Source organism: Macrosteles quadrilineatus, unplaced genomic scaffold (assembly GCF_028750875.1).
Source record: "Macrosteles quadrilineatus isolate MER2022 unplaced genomic scaffold, UCM_ALF_1.0 Scaffold_5__1_contigs__length_97177068, whole genome shotgun sequence".
Classification (NCBI taxonomy): domain Eukaryota; kingdom Metazoa; phylum Arthropoda; class Insecta; order Hemiptera; family Cicadellidae; genus Macrosteles; species Macrosteles quadrilineatus.
The window spans coordinates 82,426,234-82,449,175 of NW_026542598.1; the positions used below are offsets into that span (position 1 = coordinate 82,426,234).

Genomic DNA, 22,942 nt, shown 5'->3' on the forward strand with positions numbered 1-22,942 from the left:
AAGTATGGTTAAAATATGCTGGCTGGAAAATAGTTGTTTTGGGATTTATATGGATGTTACATATAGTAAAAATAAATATAAACATATTTAAATAAGGATGAAAGTAAGACTGAGCTAAAACTCACACAAATAGTTTGAGTAAACGCAATAAATGAAAACTGTAACATACATTACAAGATATTTGGAGGAAAATTACTTTCGGTTGGTGTTTGTTTACAAGAGTCAAGAATAATCTTGTCCTAGATTATGATGTTTATCAAGAGACGATCTCGAGTTGAAGAAGTGGCGACAATTTAGTAAAACACGTGATAAACTGGACTACATACGCAACAGGGTGGCTATGCTAAAAATATCCAACGCGTGCAACCTGAAGAGGATCAGTATAGATCTTTTCAAAATAACTTTTCAGTTTCTCTTCCCCAAATTAATTTCCCTAGAGGAAAACAGATCAAAACGTGCAGGAAAAATTATTTTTACAAGTTATTCCACTGTTTCGACTCTTCTTTCCTTGTAAATATTTATACTCTTCATAATCGTTTAAGGCCTTTTACCAAATAAAAATACAGGCATATGACACATCAAAATAAGGCTTAGAGTGTGTAGATTTGTCGAAAATTATTGGTAACGAACTTCCTTTAAGGGCCCCACAGGCCGATATCCAAAGAGCTACATGCTTCTAAAGTTTATATTATTTTGATTTAATTAATTAAAAGAAACAACTGATCGATTCAATTTACTGGTGTTTGTTTATTACTTAATATGTTTGTAATGTTGTATTTACATTTAGGAAATAAGAGGGTTATGTTTGGTTAAAGACAATACAATCTACAAGTACAAGTTTTGTAGAATATTGTTCACAGTTTTCTGTAAAATTTATATTGTAGGCCACAGGTAAAGAGGTTTGACTAAAATTTAAAAATTGTGGTAAAACCTTTTCATGAAGCATCAATACCAAGTTATTGATATTATTGCTACACTAAGGTATGTTTGATGGATTATTTTCGATCTATTGACATCATAAGTAGGGGGGTTGACAGTAAATAGGTCTACACTTAATAAGTTTATCTTTTCAAATTAAGTCAAAGTGTTATAGTATTTTTAAACATACGTCAAAACCACTTATACCACTTATACATTAAAATGGGATGTATACTATCCAAAAGCTAATGATTAAACTTAAAATAATTTACAAATAATGCCAAAATATATTTTTAATTTAATTGATTTTTATCTAATTTCATATTTATTTATCAAAGGATTCAAGCAATGCTACTGCTTTATAAAAGCAATTTAAAAAAACTACCATACAGGTCACAATGTTCTACAAAATATTCAACAATCGTGTATTGTCCCGATTGGAATACCAGTTTCCACAATCGCAGCGATAACGTTTTCCGAAATATTCCACACGGGTCGTTCACACGTACCTGTTGACATATTGATAGCTGCATCGCTGATCACATCGCTAGCGAGGCCACACCCCTGGGGTGGACGACACGAGAATGTCAAGGTCACAACACGGCTGTCACGTGTTGCGAACACACGTCACGTGTATGCAACGTTGCAGCCTGCAACGGCTACTTTTCGGGAACGGTTGCAGCCTGCAACGGCTACTTTACGGGAACGGTTGCAACGGGCAACGGCTACTTTAAGGCAACGGTTGCAGCTTTTAACGGTGTCTGGAGCTTTCGTGGACCATAAGTTAAAACAATTGTGGACCTCAACGTAAATTCGTGGAACATTCATGTAGCCTATAACCGTTGAAACTTTGCGTCATTTAAGAAGTGGATGCTTCACGTTTATTTAATTCCTGCAACCTTCGCGTTAATTTCATGTATTGGTCTAAGGTTTGTACGATGGAACCTGTCTCATGACGTCAAAGTATTATCTGTTTCCATAGAAACAATCGATAAAAATAGTTTTCGTAACCTTAATACTGTAGCTTATAAATGTCCGGGGGCACAGCACTCGGAAATAAGACACGAACCTTCCAGACACATATATAATACGATTTCCTAAAGTTACAATGTAACCAAAATAATGTAAAAACTAATAAAAATAAAGGTCGAACGTGCGATTTTCAAAATTTATAAATGTTTAACTTCTTTGAAACAAAGTGCGATAGGATTTCCCGTTATATTATTCGGCTATCACTAAATGAGTGTGTGGGTAATGTATAATGTAGTTACACGAGTGGGCAGGTCAATGCAATGTAATGTTAGACAAGCCCACATCGTTACCATCCTAACAACCGACCTCAATATCATAACTAGTCGTAGGCGAGCCAACACGGGCCATAACTGTTTTGGAACTTCCCATTACTTAGGCTTACCTGCAAATATTTAGGTTATCGTATTATTTACACATTTTAGTTTTATATTTGGATTGGACGTGTTGGTTTTTTTCCTACAGTTACCTGAAAAGTGAATATATTCATGTACATTTTACTGCATTCTTTCACTTTGCACCCAATTTGTAATTTGTACTTTTCCGCACTAGTTTTACTTTGCTGCACACAAGATTTTCGGTTTAAGACATAAAATACAGTAGCATTGAGTGCGTAGCATAATGGAACAGCTGAAGCATAGATAAAACATACTCCCTTAGTAGATTTCTCATCCTTATGGAACAGTTGAAGACAATTTTATTGTTAGTTCTGTCCGGTGCACTGTAGAGGTCGTGTTTTGTTTACAAATTGTTTCTAGTTGTTTCAGTAATTTAAAACCTCGTTTAAACAAATAAAAAGATCATAAAAAATAACTCGTTCCCTAGTTATAAAACCAAACAGTAAATAACAAATCATGAAATTAACCGTGAAATAATATAAAAAAAGTTTCTTCGGCATTACCGATCAGTGTCACCGGACATGAAATAGACACGAAAAACGAGCAAAAAAATTTAAAATGGGATGCGAAGTCTACTTGTCTTGGTAGTCTATGGTATTGGTATTAGCATGGATAAACAATTCTATTAGCATTTTTTGATACTAAAATAATTTTTGATATCCTACTTAAGTAGACCATCGGTCTCTATAAGATCGATTAAGTAGACATCCCATCTATATGGACCAGCTGTCGCATTTCCTTTTATTAAATAGAGCATCGTTAGTATTGTGAGTCAGTTACAGATTGCGTTAGTGTCAAAAACTATCGTTTGAAGAAACGAAATATATCGACGTATCGATTACTCTGTGGATTCATCGATAACTGCTCATTCGATACTGCAGCGTGTCGGCTCGCAGACGCCTGTGTAGGCGGGAAAATGGGTCGAATCCTGTGGGATGTCGGAAGTCTCCATAGCAACGACACATCGAACTGACGTCATTGATCTGATGTGATCCCAGACTAGAACACCGCGGATTGTTACATACGCACGGGGTCAATCATTGTAGTATACAATACAGTTTATACAACTTAAATGGGCTGAGAAGTAGGCCTAATACACAACTATTAAATGCGTACTAGATCACGAGATGGTACAACAATCTATAAACAAAATATAAATGTCGCAACGAATAAGGGTAGAATAAGTAATACAAAATGCACAGTGAAAATAAAGGGAATAGAGACGTTGATTACAACCAAGTAAATTACAGGTTCATTTAGTATTACTCAATAAGTTAATCAACGAATTGAATAGAGATGTAGTGCGCTCCATACAGGGATCAAGTATAAAGTGGTCGAAATAAGCGACAAGAGTTTGCAAAATGAGTATGATATGGCTGAGGTTTAGATCTATGTACAAGAGATACTTTAACGAGAAAAAAATGTAGTTTATGGAACGATTTTGAAAATGTCCGGGGGTACTCATACGAAATAGTTATTTGTGTAACTAGTGGGCGGCGAGTGTGGAAAGTTTCTCGAGTGCAGCAAAAGCAGTTTGAACTCGTGTTACACATTATATTTTTCATGCCATTACTATAAATCATATAAATAATTAGTCTTTCAAGCACTGTACAACACGTTTTTAGGTTAAATCCAAACATTGAACGAAATGGGAAACGCTGCACCAGCTGATTGTAGTCGTAATATCTTTGCGTTGCCAACTTATTTTCAAGCGTACACGGATTACGTGTATAATAAAAGCACGTTGTTTTGTGTTGTTTGATTGGAACACTGGTGTACGCGAAAGTGAAAACAGTGCGCCAAAGTAAGGCTTTCTGTACTACATAATCTGTACAAGGAAGCTCACTTCGTCGGGTGTCTGTAGGAAAATGAATATTAAAACCCGGTAGGCTAATTTTTTTTTATATTGAGAAAACCAGTATGAATCGGTTAGTACGAAGGTAAACTTTAACATTTTATCAGATATTGTAAGAGGGTGAGGGTGGGCGAATGTTATGGTGGAAGGGGTAAAATGCGATGCACGCGTCTACGCAGATGCATCTTTGTACAGACAGATCAATGTGATGAAGGTCAGGTCTCACCCTTACACACACAACTACAACTGTGACACAACATACTGTTACACTAGCAACGGTTGATGTATTGAGGGTAGGGACGAACAGGTTACTAAGCAATGACTACGTTTGTATCATAGTCGTCTTTGACGTTTTTGATTGGATAGGTTAGGTTGTTGTAGGTTGGGTTGTAGACAACTAGACATTCCATCCCCATGTTAAATTTGTAGCCAGCTTTTTGATCAAAATCATCGTAGTTGATGTGAGCCACCTACAGATTGTGCTGATCTAAATTACTAAATTCTGCCGAATACACTATCTTTTTAACCAAATCAAACTTAGAGAATGACGTATGATGAGTTATAGCAACTGTTATGACCCATCAACCTGATGAGCAACAAAAAACAAGGTATAATAGTACAATAGAATTTTAGACACTAACGCATTCTGTGACTGGCTCACACAACTACATTCTTTTTTCATAAAAAAATTGGCAAAAGGTAGTCCATAAAGATGGGATGTCTAGGTTGTAGGTTAGGCTGTAGTTTAGGTTAAACGTAGGTCAAGAGAGCCACTTAACCAAATCTAACCGAATCTTTATTTCATATGGCTCTCCTAAGACTCATGATCAAATTTCATGCTGAACTGTCAAGAGAAGGAAAGCCCTGTGGGGTGGGTTTGTGATTTCATTGAGCAAGTGGGCGCTGCTCTGAATGCTCTGAATGAAGTATTGAACTCAGGAATGTGGGTCACACCACCTCCCTTCTTACGTCAACTTTCATCATCCGTTGAAAGAGAAAACTACCCTTGTTGTTTTAAGGGTTTCTAAGGTTTCCGTTTCTTACCTTGTGTATCCTTATCTAGTTTAACACTTTGATCGTGTGTGTGTATTGTAACATTTATAAGGTAGCCTTTATGTTAAAACTACACGAAATACTTCAGTTTGGAAACTAAATATGAGTGGAAATTAAAGTTGTAATTAGGGTAAACCTTACCCTAAACAGTTATATATGTTAGTGTGGGGTTATTTGTATTGTTTATTATTTCCAAAGCTAATTTCCAGATTGCTGATTTCCAGCCATCATCCGTAATTATTTTTCGATTAATACAAATCACATTGCTACCTTCATGAGGCCAGTTTTGTTATTTAATTGTGATTTGTCATTGTTTGTAATAAGGCTATTCGTTACTTACACGACCTGTTATTTACTATTAAATTTCATAGAGGGGGACTCATTTTTACCTATTATAGTACCTTATACCTTTTACCTATTTACCTTTAATAACCTGCGATTTGATTGTTAGATACTCAAATGCAAATCTGTAGATGCTTAAACAACAGAGCAAGTGCTTTACCAGACGTATATAAAATGCTGAAGTAGTTCCAAATCAATTAAAACTCGTCTTTTGTAAATTAATTTACATATTTATTCCAATATACCGATTCCTTTCAATTCATTAACAGTACAGCATTCACCCATAAATTTAGTGAAAGGAATTCGTCGAACTGTACCACTACCACTATCACTTTTACCTCAATACCATATCTCACAGTAACGTGTTTTATTTCACCAATACAATAAACCCTCTACAGGTGCGTAACAGCTGATCGTTCATCGATCTAATATTGAAACACACGTTTAGATTGTAGATAACCTTTCACAGTAGCTCATAAAGTGAGTGCAATCTGTTGTTTGACAAATGTAGCCATTAGCCATTGGCTGACTTTCACGTGACCTTGAACAGCTGAGCACGTGATCGCATCAGCTGATTCTACACCTGTTTGTATTGTTGCAGTTTTCAAGGTTAGAAAATTTGTGAAGTAAGAAGTTCTTTGCTTTGGCATGCTAATTGCTGAAATATGTCACGAGAATGTTGGGATTAAGGTATGTATATTGATAAAGTAGATTACCATAGAGGTTATATTTTTAGTGTTGGGTTATGATACTTTTATATTTCCGTAACTTAGCCTAACACTACAAAACCTTACCTAACCTAGCCTCACCCAACTGAGTTTAAACTAACTTTAATTTAAGCCTTTCCTAATCTATATAACAAAATGTTGTGCACTCGGAATAGGCCTATCAAAATGTTTTTATTTGAATACCGTGTGTTAAATGTATTTGTCTTGTGTCCAAACCATCTACGCTATTCAAGCGGATTCAATGTTTTAATTCTGAACCAAGGTTAGAAAATGGAAGTGGTGAATAAACTTCACTAAACATTAGTGTAGTGTTTGGCGTTTTGATCAAGAGTTAATAAAACCCTTGGTCAAAGGTATATGCAAAGTTCTTAGTAAGAATCACAACGAGACCAATGTTGACAATAACCAGGTCTCAATAATGTCACAATTGAGATGTGAAAATTCCATCTCAGCTACAGACAGGGCCAGGATTAGCTCCATATTATCGCCTGTCAAAGTCAGACATCCAACGCGCGTGGCTCCATATCAAAGGCTTTGCCAAATTGTTTTCACGTAAATAGAGGCCTACATTGACCCCATTTCCCAATACTGGCCCAGTTATGTAAATAACTTTCCTCGTTCAACATTCGCAAACTCGTCCAATTTTATTATGAAGACGGTCTTGATTTTCTTTCTAATCATGAAGTTCTGCATAAATGTTTTGTTATTTTTCAGATTTTCAATGCCAAACCTAAAATAAATAGATTGATGGGATGTAGTGCTAGTTTATTAATCTAAATGAGAAATTGGTTGACATTTGTGGCTTGAAACTGGACGAAGAAATCCTTGACTATTGTGGGATTTCTAGTGAGTGCCATGAAGTTTGTCATTGGTTCTCAGAGAGCATAGTATACAGCTGAAGTTTTAGGGGTAGGTAAGGTTAGGATCAACCTAATTTTAGACCTAAGTTCTTACCTAACATGTCAAATTTGGGTAGAATACTACCAGAAGGTCACTGGTCAATTCTTAAGAAAATTGCCAGCTTTTTGGTTGTTTGAAACCTCTTGGTGAATCATTGATGGGTTTGAACTATCCTTGATCATTGGGTTTTAAAAATTGCCATAACTAAAGACACAGCTGGTCAAAGTCAGTTAGAAAGCATAACGCATATCTCTTTATTTTACACTCATTCTCATTCATATTTTCGATTAAGTCTGACCAAACACAATGTACTCCTAACTCCACTATAGTGACCAAGTGCTAAAGCCACCCACGTGCTTTCATGGCCAAGGCTTAGTTTATTTACTGCATGCTCTTACTGTGATGCTGATCCTGATACTATAAGTGGAAGTGTCAGGTTTCAGAGCAGCATGCGGCCTCGTCAAGGCCAACTCCATCATGTCGCTACGCGCGAAAAGTCCACTGAAATCTTAGTCCGTGCAGCTAGAAAGTATTGTACTGTATCTTGAAGATTTGTACGTTGGAACTTTGTATGATACGGATGGCTTATAGCGTTTATTTTGTCAAACTTTGGCATTCTTCCTCTTTTCATCACACAAATGAACATTGTTTATTGGATCAAGTAAAGCTGGAATCGCAAACAGTCTTCAATAGATGGTTAAACCTATTCCTTGGTCTATGAAGTTCAAAAGTAATTACGTAAACGCTAACATCTGGATTTTGTCTCCTCCCTTCGATTCTTGAAGCAGAGGTTTTTGGTATTTCTTCACTTTCCCCATTTTTTGGCCCTTTCCTAGTATACGTTTGACAAACCTTCAAAAATATTCTGGGGTCTTCAAGAATTCTGGATTCACTGTGAAGTGTACTTCACAATGGTCGAGATGCATCTTTTTGGTGGAAAATCCTTGTCACAATGGTATCTCATCACTTTAAAAACAGATATTTCGAATCTTATCCATGGGAAGGACATTAAATTTCTTAAAAAATTTAAAACGTAGAATAGAAGACTCACCCGGAGACGGAGTCACAGTAACGGTAGAGGCTGGGCGTCTCCTCCTTGAAATGGGGAGTGCCGGCTCTGGAACTCGTAGACCCGTTGTTGCTGAAACAAACAATCGGTCAGTGGCGTTGTCCTAGAATATGGAAGTCTGTAATGCTGAAAAATTAAAGTATATGTGACAGTCGATTATCGTAGAAGTTAATGGAGCCTAAAACAACGGAGTCAATGTGGTCATGAACATTGGGGTCTTTTAGCTGTCGTCAAAATTAGAGACAATGTGGTTATTGCATAGTTGATTTTACATAATATCCTTGGTATTTTTCTTATCGTCGTATTAAATTCAGGGTCGCTGTGTTATCGTAAAGCAATATGAGTCAATGTGGTCATTGCCGTAGAAATCAGGGTGGCTATCGTAAAGTCACAGAACTCAGGGTGGCTGTCGTTAAGTCACAGAAATCAGGGTGGCTATCGTTAAGTCACAGAAATCAGGGCGGCTGTCGTTAAGTCACAGAAATCAGGGTGGCTGTTGTAAAGCCACAGAAATCAGGGTGGCTGTCGTAAAGTCACAGAAATCAGGGTGGCTATCGTTAAGTCACAGAAATCAGGGTGGCTATCGTAAAGCCACAGAAATCAGGGTGGCTGTCGTAGAGCCATACGAATCAGTGTGGTTGTCGTATCACATTATGAGTGAATTTTACAGTGGCTATCGTAAAGCCACAGACATCAGGGTGGCTGTCGTTAAGTCACAGAAATCAGGGTGGCTATCGTAAAGTCACAGAAATCAGTGTGGCTATCGTAAAGCCACAGAAATCAGGTTGGCTGTCGTAAAGCCACAGAAATTAGGGTGGCTGTCGTAAAGCCATAGAAATCAATGTGGTTATCGTAGAGCCACAGAAATCAGTGTGATTATCGTAAAGCCACAGAAATCAGTGTGGTTATCGTAGATCCATACGAATCAGTGTGGTTATCGTAGAGCCACAGAAATCAGTGTGATTATCGTAAAGCCACAGAAATCAATGTGGTTATCGTAGAGCCATACGAATCAGTGTGGTTATCGTATCACATTATGAGTGAATTTTACAGTCACCAGTCATTGGACATTATATAAGGTGTTGACGTTATAAGAACTAAGCGTGGAGTTAAAATGGCAAAAACATCATCTAAATAGCCCAAACCATAATCAATTAAAACCATTTCAAATACTTAATGATGTAGTATTATTGAAACGTGCTGGTTTGGCAAATTCATGTTTACCTAACTATATTTCTTAAGCAATCCCGCATCATTCTCTTTACCTTCAAAAACCAAACCTCGGTCCTCCAATGATGATAGATTTTACGATGGGTAACGATAATTAAAAAAGATAAGCATTGCATAACCAAAGGTTACGGAGAGGATTTAATCGTAACAGAAAGGGCGATCGCGTAGTATTTCACGTAGATTATCCTAACAAACGATCAGTGTACGGTGTCGTTACAACACCCATGTATGCTCTGTTAATGTAACGACTGTATCTAATTTCACGGTTCGATTATCGTTTGCCGCTTTCGATTATCGTATTTCAACAATCAAGGTCGATCGATTGAACTAATAATCGCTTGAGGAGTTTGTAAATGAATCGTTAAACTATGAGGTATTTAGTGGATAATTACAACCGGTTTGCTTTGGGTTACGGCGATATTTACTACCTATTGTTGTAAGCTACGTTTCGTTATGTTAATAGTTATGAATTTTAATTTAATGGCGGCGTAAAAAGGTGAATATATTAAAATAGTTTAATTACCTAACGGTACCTACCTATCGTGTAGGGTTTTATACGTAAACATAATATTTTAACCATTATAACTACTCAGGATATTTATTTAGATTTTTATTTCTGCTGAATTAACATAATGTGCTGCAGGTAAAAGGGCCTGACTAAAACTGAATTGTCTGGGTAGTGTTTATAGTGCTTGCCTTCAAATCTGAAGGTAGCTGGTTCGATTCCAAACGATGTTATTCAAAATGTCACTTGTCATTAGTCATAGGACGACATTATACGTTATGGCAACTAGAATAAAATTTGCACTGTTCCTTTACAAATAACGAGAAAAATAACAGAGATTTTCACTTTTTTTAGCTGAATCAAAAGAAAGGCAATTTAAAATAACTAATTTGTTAAATTGTGTTTGTTTCTCAAATCTATGAAAGTAACCAATATTAACTCTTTCAAACACTAGACACGTACTAGATTTTTAAAGTAAATACTGTATTATTTGTTATCGTGGTAACAGTAATACAATATACATGATTTAAATTGACAATGCTGACAACAATTAACCATGGATATAAAACAGCCGTTTTTCGTAAGTGGATAAAAATATTGCTTACGGTACGTGGGAAAAGCTAATCCTGTATATCTGGATGGAGTTTTGCTTCTCAAATCAATGATAGTGTTAGCAATGTAACTATTTAAAACCCTAGTTTGCAACAAGCACTAGTTTTTTTTTATAACTGTATTATTTATATCGTGGTAATTATCATTGTAATAATTTTACTCTCAACAATTACCGTATATTTCAAACAGCTGTTTTACTAGACTGGATAAAAATATTGCTTACGTGAGAATATTCTCAATGGAATAATTGCCGCACCCTACTTCCGTATGCAAGTATTACCATTGTAAACGAATAATTGCGACTAGTCCTGGATAGCGGCCTAATATAACGGTGTTCTCCGCTCTTTTTACATTCCTCGGGAAATACGCATGTTTACCATAGGAATGTTGTGTTGATTTCGCAGAACTGTGCAGTAGTAAAACTGTTTATGGTTGGAAAAATGGTGTGAACGTGTAAATTAATATAGACTTTTGTAGAGTTTTCAGAAATGTATTAACGTTTTTAGCGAATTTCCCTATAGGGAAGTAGCTATTACCGTAGGTGGCACGGTAAGACCTAGGCCCGGGACCGATTTACTTTTTCATTTTGATGTCCCCAGAGGCCAAAAACACCATTCGTTCAAATTGTTATATATGTATACGATAACTTGAGTAATTTTGGTCCGATTTTGATGAAATTCGGTTTAAATGTGTAAAGCGGGATAAACTTGAATGAGTTCGCGAACCAGCATGATCGGACCATGGGAACGGGGCTTTACGGGGGGTTTTATGGGGTAAACATTGGTTTTCTCACTTTTGACCCTCAAAACACAAAATTTCCCAATTTCTCTTTAGACCTTTTTAAAGAGCTTAAAAAAACAAATAATTTAGTATGTAAAAGTATTTTTTTCGATTATTAGTAACGGAGAAAATTTAAAAAATTGTAAATAAAAAATTCCCATGTTATTCTTATGGAGAATATTGTCAAATGTTGTAGTTTGCTTGTTTATGGTTATATTTTGATCAAACTTGGCAAATTTATTTATTTTGTACTAAGCTATCAATATTTTACTCAAAAACACACTTTATTAGTTTCCTTGTAGCAGCAAACCTAGGTACTCATAAGTCATAAGTCATAAGTCATAAGTTCTTTATTCCAGAATTACAAAATTACATTGCATTGGAATAGTCAAGTTTATAATGAAATGTACAAAAGATAAAATATAAAAAGAAAACTCTACTAACTAAAACAATGTGACCTTCTAGTAATCTAACAAGACAGAAATCACTGACTACATGACAGTGGAAAAATCGCGGACTCTGTAGCAAGCATTTTCAACCAAAATTTGTTTAAGTTTTCTCCTAAACCTGAGCAAATCAGTCTCCAGCTTTAGATGTTGAGGAAGTTGGTTAAAAAGTTTAATTCCATTGTAAAGGAGATGATGTTTGAAAAATGAAGTTGAATGGACGGGAATGTTTAAGTTGTATGATGTGCGTAAGTTATATGTACTGGAGCTAATGTTGGTGGTAAATAATGACTGATGTTTTTTTACAAATGAAAGGGTTTCAAGGATGTATAGTGAGGGAAGAGTCAAAATTGCAGCTGACCTGAATGATTCCTTACAAGATCGTCTTCTGAAAAGAGAAAATATAACACGAATAGCCTTTTTTTGCATTTTAAAAAGAAAGGAGGTATGATTATTTTCATATCCCCAAACAGGCAGAGCATAAACTAGATATGGAAATATTAAGCCGTAATAAACAGAAAGAAGAACTTCTGACGAGACTGTTGTGGCCAATGTTCGTAGTACAAAAATGCCTATACTTACACGTTTTATCACGTAATCAACATGAGATTTGAAGTTTAAACATTCGTCTAAGTGGATGCCTAAAAATTTAACAGACTGTACAGGATGAATGAAGGTTTGATCAAGAAGAAGTGACAGATTCGGATCTTTGTGGGATCTGTTTGAGATTCGAAAGTTAATCAGCTGGGTCTTTGCAGTGTTTGTTTTCAGAAGGTTGTCATCAAACCACTGAAGCAAGGTATTTGCCTCTATGAATGCCATTTGCTCGAGTGACTCTAGGGAGGGACTGGATAAGGCTAGGGAAGTATCATCTGCAAAAAGGCACAGTTTGCCTTGGGTTATGCATGTGGGGAGGTCATTTATGAAGAGGAGGAATAGCACAGGGCCTAGAACGGATCCCTGAGGCACACCTCTCGTTATAGGAGTTTCTGAAGACTTAAATCTACTTTGTAGCCCGGTGTGATCTATGGATTGTATTTCGACACATTGCCTCCTGCCTTTTAAAAATGACGAAAACCACTCTGATGTAACTCCTCGGACTCCTATGTTGTTTAATTTAGCTAGTAGGAGGTCATGGTCAACCATGTCAAACGCCTTACTCAAATCAAAGAAAATACCCATTGAGCGTTGCTTTGCATCCAAATCTTGCACCACTTGGTTCAATAAGGAAAATATTGCACTTGTAGTGTTTTTGCTTTTGACAAATCCATGTTGATCTTTGAATATTATATTATTCTTTTCAGAAAATGCCCAGAGCCTCTCTAAAACAGCCTTTTCATATATCTTGGACAAACTTGAAAGCATAGAAATGGGCCTATAATTATCACACTTCGTATGGTCACCCCTTTTGAGAATTGGCCTTACAACTGCAAGTTTGAGTGCATTGGGAAATTTTCCATGCAGAAAAGAGTGGTTTATGAGATGGGTTAGAGGATTAACGATGAAGTCTGAACACTCTCTTAAAATCGTTGACGGTATTTCATCAGCTCCTGAGCTCATCTTGTTTTTTAACTGATGAATTATTTGTTTTACTTCGGAATCTACTGTTGGGAATAAGAAAAATGATTTATGGTTAATGTTTTGACTAAAAGCTTTAGTATTTGCGGCTCTGTAATTGGTCTGTTTTGTTACGTCTGCAAAAAATTTATTAAATATTTCTGACACTAAGGCAGGATTGTAAATCTTTTTACCTCCTTCAACTTCAAGACACACTTTATCCAAATGTTTCTTTTTTGGGGCTTTATTATCGTTTATTATACTCCATATGGCCTTGGACCTGTTATCCGCACTATCAATTCTCTTGGATACTACTTTGGATTTGGCACTTCTTATCATTTTACGATATTTAGATTTAAGTTGGTGAAAATGGCGTCTTAAGACGTGAGAGGAATCGAGGTCCTTCGTTTCTTTGTACCAAAAAAGTAGCTCTTCCTTCATTGCAAGTATATCTTTACTTGCATGGAATTTAAAAACATTACTTTGTTTTACACGAATAATCTTTTTGGGAAAAGCAATGTCAAACAAATACTTCAGCTGATCATAGAAAGCTTCAAATTTTTTGTCAACATCATCAGTCTCAATCATGTCAGTCCAAGTTTCTTGTCCTAGAAGGCATTTAAAAACCCTTTTGTTAGATTCATTAAATGATCTGGCAAATCGTGTTATTTTAGTAGGGCGGTCAGATGAGATATGAGATGGTATAAGAACAGCCTGAGCATGGTGGTCTGACAAAGCCGAAACAATAACAGAGCTCTCAAATGACAAACAGTTTGTAAGTATATGTTCTATTAGAGTTTTTGAGCCTAAAACTTCTCTAGTAAAATTTTTTACTATGTTTGTGAGACCATACGACGATAAGAAAGCCAAATACTTTGTTGTTCGAAGTGAGTGGTCTGATAGGTTGATATTAAAGTCGCCCATGAGTATAATATTTAAATGTTTTCCTTTTAGATCATCAACTAATTCAGATATTTTATCAATAAATTCATCAAGTTGGTTACATGGAGGTCGGTAGACTGCTACTATTAGATATTTAACTGTAGGATTGATTTGAAGTGAAATGGCTGCAAACTCACAGACTCCCTCAATGCAGTATTTAGAACAATCTAGCGGTTTGCACTTCAACAAAGTTTTGCTCCAGATACCAACACCTCCATGTTTCATATGCACGCGACAGAAGGATGATTTATGTTCGTAACCATCAATTTTTAAGGTTTCTATTTGATTTGTTTTTAAATTGTGTTCAGTCAGACATAAAATATCGGGATTTTCTTCATTTAAAAAGATTTCTAGTTCATCTCTTTTACTGAACAGACCCCTTATGTTTTGATGTAAGGCTTTAAGGGGGGACGGTGCACCCTGGCCTCCAGTACTCCTTTGAGAAACTGATGTTACTCGTTAAACCTTATGTTATTAAAATATATTTAACTGAAAATAAATTCAGACAAATGGGAATTCGCTTAGTCGGCAGGTTTGCTGCGGCGGGGGTATTTTTTATATCAAACAGTATTTTATCAGTATTGGTGAACTGTTGACTAGAAACTTAAGGTGATTGTAACTGCCAACTGCCTATCTAGAGAATTATGACCCTTATTTGTTTGCTATTTTAGAGGCAATATGTTTATTTAGTTCCTTTCAGAAGATAAAAATTGACTCTACTTATTATTATTATTTTTTTTTTTTGTAAAAAATACTAGACTACAGACTTGTGGGTTGAATAAATCAAAATCCTTCTAGTAGGGACTAGTATGTCATGAATAAAATATGTGGTAAATATTTAGATACTCTAAGTCTAAACATAGTTGAGAAATGTAACATCAAAGTTATGGCAAACTTATTTACGTAGTGAATGATAAAAAGTATTTTTTCATGATAAGAATCAATTCCTTTATCCAAAATATTATTTTATTTATCCTAAATTCAAAACCTAAATAATTACGAGTTAATTAATCATATGTACACCATTTAAACATCATTTTTTCAGTTTTTACCCTGTACACTGTAAAAAACACATGTTTACAATCAATGTTTCCCTCAGCGGCCGTGGTACCAGTTGGGAGAGATGGGAGGAGGAGGGAATTATTGTTAGGGAGAGCGTAGGTTGGTACGACCCTGACCTGTTATCGAGGCACGTGTCACATTTTCAGCCATCCCTGGTCACAACCTACCTCTACATCCTTGCAGTGATGTAACCAATTTCGCCATCCCTCCAAAAATAATGTCCCTTTAACCATTGTTACTTTTGGTTAGAGAAAGAAGCATGGTACATTCTTACACAAATAAATTATCCTTATAAAAAAATACATTTGACCCTACCACGCCCTCTTTTTAGAAGTTTAACTATTTTTATAGCTTCCCTCAAGAACAATAGTTGTCCCTGATCTTTAATTTTTACTATTGGTCGAAGAGATAAGCAATATTAACACCAAATCCCAAAAAGCAAACATTTAATCAATTTGAGTTCTACCATAGATAAAACATATAGTCTATGGTTCTACCTAATCCTCATAGGTTCTACCATAAATCTTAGTTATGATAAAACCGGTTTTACTCCTGGTAAAATTTGTCCCTGTCCACTATTTTTTATTTTCGTTTAGAGGAAGAAGCATAAAGAGCAAAAATAAAATCAAATTAGGTGCTACCACTAAATATTTGCAGTGATGAATACATCTTGACCTCCCCCAACCCGAAGGACCAAAAAATATGTACAATTAATAAGTGTACTGTATTTTAGGTAAAAATAAAAGAAATAATAGATTGAAAAATAGTCTACCAGCAAAATGTTTTTGTGAAAATCTTTTCTGTTTATTATTTTCATGTTTGGTTGAAAAAAAGGTTAAAAATAAGTTCAAATTAGTTCAATGAACAATTTGGACCTTATCAACCTAACCTTAGCACACAACTAAGGGATATTTCTGACAGAATTTTATCTGAAGACGCGATATTTGACACGGACAAATCTGTGAAATATTTATTAGATTCTGACACCGGCCACAAAAAGCGTATGAATATAGTCATTCTCTTAAATTATGTAAATCAGAGACCGACTGTGCCTTCCTTCCCCTAAGATACAGGGTGTTTGTTGTATTATAGTCCGTTTACAATATTTAGGCGTTTTGAGGGGAATTTCCCCCACCACTTCTTTTTAATGTATGTTGCAGCTGATTTACGTTTTGACAAATATCAGCTGTTGAGCTATGTTTTAAAGGTAGGATCACGACGTGGAGGGGGCAGATTTCTTCCCATATAACCGCCTAAATTTTGTGAACAGAGTATAGTCGTATGGTAAATAAATACTGTAGTTTTCTTCCCTGTATCCTTGTTCGCCACACGTATTTGATATTTCTGATTTATTTGTTTGCTTTGATAGTGCTGTGCTACCAACCTAAGATTGTTACGTGACAAACACATTTTTAGCTATCCACAATCACGTTATACACTCTTTCCTTATCACGTACAACATTTTATTAGCTATTTTCACTCTGACATTACTACCAACGTAACAAACTGATCACGTGACATTACGTTGGCAGAAGTGTGTAGCGAGTACGCGTGGCTTGGCTAGGATCGCTGGCACGCTTCAACGCGAACACGGGTTGGAAGGTTGTAATCGGAATTTGGATCGAATTAGATTTGATTGATACTTCAGACAATTAAATTAAATTATTTTTACGTAAATATAGTGAGTTCCCGATTTTTTGGACTTCGCCGAAGTTTGTCAAAAATATATTTTTTCTACTTATTTTAAGCAATTTAAGGGATTTTTGAAACTGAAATTAGATAATTGTACACATTAAATAAACATAGTGATTTACAGTAGAACCTTTATTCTCATAGTGATTATAAAATAAAACTTGTTATCAAGGTTCACTTCTTATTGAGGTCAATGTGATTAGGGGTAAAATAATTTCTAGGGGATTTGAAAATGACCCGTGTTATCAAGGGTGACCTGTTATCGAGGTTCTAGTAGGGAAATTTAACAAATGTTATAGAAAGGGATATGATGCATATTGGAAATTGGTTCGTATATTTTTAAGTATACAATACATACAATGTAGGCCTATCAGTTGAAATGTTGTGAAGTGTCTGTACCAAAGTGTGTTAATAACAGTGTAAACGTAAATAATTATATGATATGATATCTTAATGAATGCTCTTGATATAAGTTGTGGACCAGTGTATTTTATAGAGAATGGCAACTTCTTATAGGTATTCTTCCAATACTAAATTGTGACTCTAACATAGCTATATAAATATGCATTGTGTACAGTACATTGAAACTGGGTCCACAAATAGTTTATTTGATTTCGTATTACTCATATTCACACTCAATAAGTTTCCCATATAATTCAAACAAATATATTTCGCCACACACCAACCACATTTGAACAACAAAATAAACCATGAAACTTAAAATAAGGGAACCAAATGAGATTAGATAAATTGGCATATTGCGCCACATTTACACACTCGGTACAATCGCACACATACTGCTACTGTACAATAACATTTGTCATTTCCCACGCAAGCTGTTGCTAAGTGATTCTCGATGACAGCCTTGTTGGCTGTAATGTTATTGTGTCAAGGGAAACCGGCGTTCGTTTTCTTGCAAACGAGAAATATCGAAGTAAATAATTCCACTAGTTTTTATGCTCTAAATAGATATGAAGTTGAAATAATACGTGCATTACCTTTCGTGTCCCAACATGTACGAGTATGTCCAGGTAAAACATATTGAAAATGAACGCAAATTTAATAACTGATAAATGTGTTGTTGATTGATGATTAACAGTTGCATTTTGTAGTTCCAGCTTAGCTAGAGCTGTAATAGCTAAAGGCACAGCAACTAAAACATTCGTTAATGAAATTTACATAAAAACTAGACTTTTCCATGGATTTTTCATTCGTAATTACTGAAGAAGTGATAAAATCATACTTCAATATTCACAACAAAAACTATCAACAGCACGTTTTAAACTTATCCAATTTCCCGATGGAGATTAATGGAGATAAAAAAAGTACAAAACCATCAAACAAAAGCGTTACTGAAACAATAAAGCAAGAACGTGACAAAAATTATTCTTATCTCTCGACGGTGTTATGTATTACCGATGGAAAATAACAAAATGCCGTTATACCACGTGTGGGACTGTAAACATCAGCTGATATAAGAGTCACGTGGTCCCAGATCAGCTGATTTGATAGTCGACGTTCTAATAGCTGTGCGCACCATAGAGAGTAAACAACGCCCGTCTGTTGTGAATTCAAACACGATAGAGGGTAATTGAAAAAAAAACTATGTAATGTATAACATCATTGCAGTGTCACAGCTGTTATAGCTGGTGAAATTTGTTTTACGCCACACTACATTATTTTGACGAACTTCCCACGCAAGGATTTAGTCCAGAAAACAGCTGTTTGCCGCCAGCTTATTCAAATGGGGTTTCATTGCGTACTACTGTACTGTAATGAGTTTTACCGGACACCAATCAGCTGATTATACTGTATTTAGGTGGCAATGAGTGGTTATAAACAAAAACATAACCCCTAAGAGAGGTTATGACTAGTGATTTTTAGTCCTTTAGTTGGTAGAAATATATAAGTATTTGTACGGATTTAGTAGTATGGCGTAAACTATCGTACGTAACTCGTCCAAAATGTGTGTACCGGACTCGTATGGTAATCCCGTACTCGACTTCGTCTCGCACGGGAACGACCACACTCGTCCGGTAAACACTTATTTTCAGGACTAGTAACGTAATATACTATATTCTAATTGTTGCAAAATAAGATAGTGTTGCAACTGGACGTGAGTGTAGAATGGAGTGAGATTTTCTGTACACCTTTGTTATTGACTAAAATCAGCTGTTCCTTAGGTAAGGACTATTTTTAGAAATCCCTATTACGAAGGTCAGCTGATTTCAGATTCTCTATCTAATTGGAAATACAAATTCGTTTGTGTTTCATATTTAATTCCTAAAAGTTTCATTGCAACTTTGAATGCATAATTAAACTTTGGAACCGAAACAATTGTTTAATTAAAATAAAGGAAGAAAAACTCGCGAACAATTGGAAAACGTGCAATTAAAAAGAAAAATTGTAAACGTGAGGACATTTGTTGAATCTGACAACCCCAGAAACGTAATGGGTGGTAGTTGGGGGTGGTTCAGTATTTTACAATGCAATGTTTTTTTGCCCATAACTAACGATGAGAATGGTTTAAACTATTAGGTAGTTTATGAGGATATGGAAGGTAGGACTACTATGTTTTACAAGACATTTCTCTTTTATGGCTTTGTAAAAAAATCCTGAATACGAATGAGTGTGAAATTTACAGTAAACAACTCGGCCAGTGGCTCATTTGAACTAAGTTTTCTTCTCTAAAACTGGCAACAACTCAACACGAAAATTACACATCTACTAGATGTTAATTCGGAATTTTGTTTTCATCCTATATTTTGTTTCACTTGCTGTATCGCGTTCGATTTATTATTTTTATGTTAATTTTGTAGTATTGTATTCGTATTTTCTTCATTTAACAAATTGAATGTTTAACAATGAATTTAACATGCTCCGTAATTGATTTTCTATCTTTATTTAGTCAGCTGGAGACTTTTTAAGTATGGTGTTAAATTGCTTGTAAGTGGACGTTTTTATCATCCAACCACTCAGCTAAATGGACCATATTTATTTACTTAGTTTCTTACTGTAAGAGGATACATTTGAACGAACATTTCGAAGTATTTGCTGCAGTCAAAGTTCTAATATCCCTTTTCGTTCCAATAGTTTGATAGTGTATGAAGTCATAAAAGATGCTATGGTCAACAATATTTTTAAGTTGCAGTTCTGATTGCTCAAATAGTTGGAGCGAAACAAAGAAATCTATATTCTACAAAACATCTTGTCGGCCAAATTAGTAAAAAATTTTACTTGGAAATGGAAAGTTTATTTCACATTAGTGCACCTCTCTATCAAAAGTCACTAGCTTTTTGATGGTTCGAAACTGGACCCAGCTGTTCCTGATCATTGGGCTTTAAATGTTCTTGGCTAATGAAACAGCTGATCTTAGTCAGTAACAAGCTACACAATGCATCTCACTTCATTCTAAACTCATTTCTGAATTGTACTGTAACAGTAAAAGTAAGAGGTAAAACTCAAAGTCATGCAACTGCAATGTGAACGTGTGTGACTTGTGATGTGCATATTATTTGTTATGCACAACATGTGATGTGATGGACCAGAGCCGCGTGACCACGCCCATCACTGCGGCTGTCCACGTGACTGTCAACACGTTACGTCACGTACGTCACGCCGTGTGGTCACTACGTCACACGCACTCACACACACATATAAATAACACACGTTCATTCACTGTATGAGGTTAGTGCCACGTGGTGTGTTATGTTTAGTAAATGTATTACCATTGAATATATATTCGGTATAATCAATGACTAGTGATGGGATAGGTAACCGAATGGTTTCCATAACCTAATAATCGGTCGGTTATTTTTAGCATCAATCGGTGATATTTAATTGAATGAATCACCGAATCAAAATTTCAATAAATATTTTTTGTTCCAAATAATAATTATTTTACCTGACGAGAAACCAAATAATATTTACGCACCTCATTTAACCTTTTTCGGTTTTTGTAAAAGTAATATTTTTAATGTAATAATTTTGGAGTAAAAAGTCCAATAATAGTTAGTGGAATTCATTTATATTGTAGAACATTCATTGATATGGAGTAAGTTGGATCAATAATATTTCTGATATGCGCATTTTCAAACCGTTGTCGTTATTTGAATTATTCTGTTAATATTCATAAACAAATCACCGAATCGCTCGGAAAGAATGATTCAACCGAATCAAAATATAACCGGATTATGTTGTCTGTTTGGACACAATAACCGATTGATTCGGTTACTGGTTACTCTCATTCGGTGACTCCTACAACGAATTAATACAGCCAAATATAACACACAGTGTTATTACATAGACCAAAGAGTGAATAACCAATTTGCCAAAGTATGAGGAAATTAGTCTGAATATCTCGGCAACCCTGTAGAAACATTTAGAACAAAAATATCTATTGGTTATCTTCATTTATAGACACGAGTTCATCAGGAAGCACGTGTATTTATACTTTCCTGATAAAATGTTTATTTTTCGTTCGTTAAACAATATTTATTCAATATTGTAGTTCAAATTTATCTTATCAATATAAAGCTGCCCATGTTGGACACACTGCAAAAATTAATCTTATCACTATTGTTAATGAATTATTGGAAATCTGCATTTAGTAAACGAATAAATCGATTACCTAATAGATTTCCCCCCGTAAGGTGGAACAAGTCTAAAGCATTTTTACATAGTACGGAGAAAGTATTTTTTCCGTAAATAATTTCGAGTTTGAGTTTTGGTTGGAAATAAAGCTGACATCTTTAAGTAAATATTTTTTTTTTTAATCCTACCAGGCAAATGGGAATTCGTAGTCTGCAGGTTTGCTGCGACGGGGTTATTTGGTTCCGTTAGAAGAGCGAAAGGAAAAACATATCTGGTTTAAATTACAGCTTATTTATTTGATAAATGAGATAACTATGCTACCACGAGATACAAACGGCAATGGGGAATGAAAATAATTATTTAATTACATAATGACAACATTATGACGTATTACATGGTCGCTGGGGCAGATATGTATTATATAGGAAAACGATTATATGAAATTCATACGACAATACTGGAATAACTAACATGATGATTGTTGTAGGTTATATAATAACAATACGATTTTCCAGTGATTTCGGGTTGTATAATATTTGTAAAAATATATTTGTGGAGTTCAGTTAGGTAATTAAGGTATGTAATCGGAACAGAGGTAGTTTCCATCAATAACGTTTTATCCAAACGCTTTAAAACTGAACCACGGGTTGAATTGCACACACATTTGCTTAAGTGTTAGTTAACTAAAAGATTTAGAGAACCCAACAATTGGCTATATTTTAATTATGCCATCCAAATCACCTCAATAATTGTAAATAGTGAACTATTGAAGTGCAATCAGCTGTCGATACTTTTTTTGGCAGATTTAAAGCAGAAGCTACAACAGCTGTTTTACTGGAAGCTAAATAAATGCCTTCATCCTTAATTTTTCAAAAATTACAATGCATAGAACAATTAACGAATTAACTGACAATAGAATAAGTTAATTTTACAATTCTCTTATTGTCTGGAGGTGTGTATGTTTTAATCAAATCTTTACTTTATGCATGAAAACAGCTGTTTCCTTAAAAACGAAACGGTTAATCCATATAAATCACAAAGTACCCATGAACTTTTGAGAAAACAAGAAATCACACCCCAATAAACCATATACAATGTACATAAGTTCGTCATAACGAGAAACCTTGCGCAAAACTATCCATTATTTCATAAGATGTCCTTTAAGGTCTTCATTCCTTTGTAAAGGGAACTTTCCATCCACCTAATGTTAAAAATACTTCAGCTGTACTTA

The 22,942-nt window shown here is 35.2% G+C and overlaps 1 protein-coding gene across 1 annotated transcript in view; it reads right to left on the minus strand.

The window, feature by feature from the left end:
* LOC128995727 (uncharacterized) overlaps nucleotides 1-22,942 on the minus strand; it is a 57,107-nt gene that overhangs the window by 30,860 nt on the left and 3,305 nt on the right. Inside the window, exon 2 of the mRNA XM_054420746.1 lies at nucleotides 8,275-8,364. Coding sequence (XP_054276721.1) covers nucleotides 8,275-8,364 — 90 coding nt within the window. The remainder of the gene's footprint in view (nucleotides 1-8,274; nucleotides 8,365-22,942) is intronic.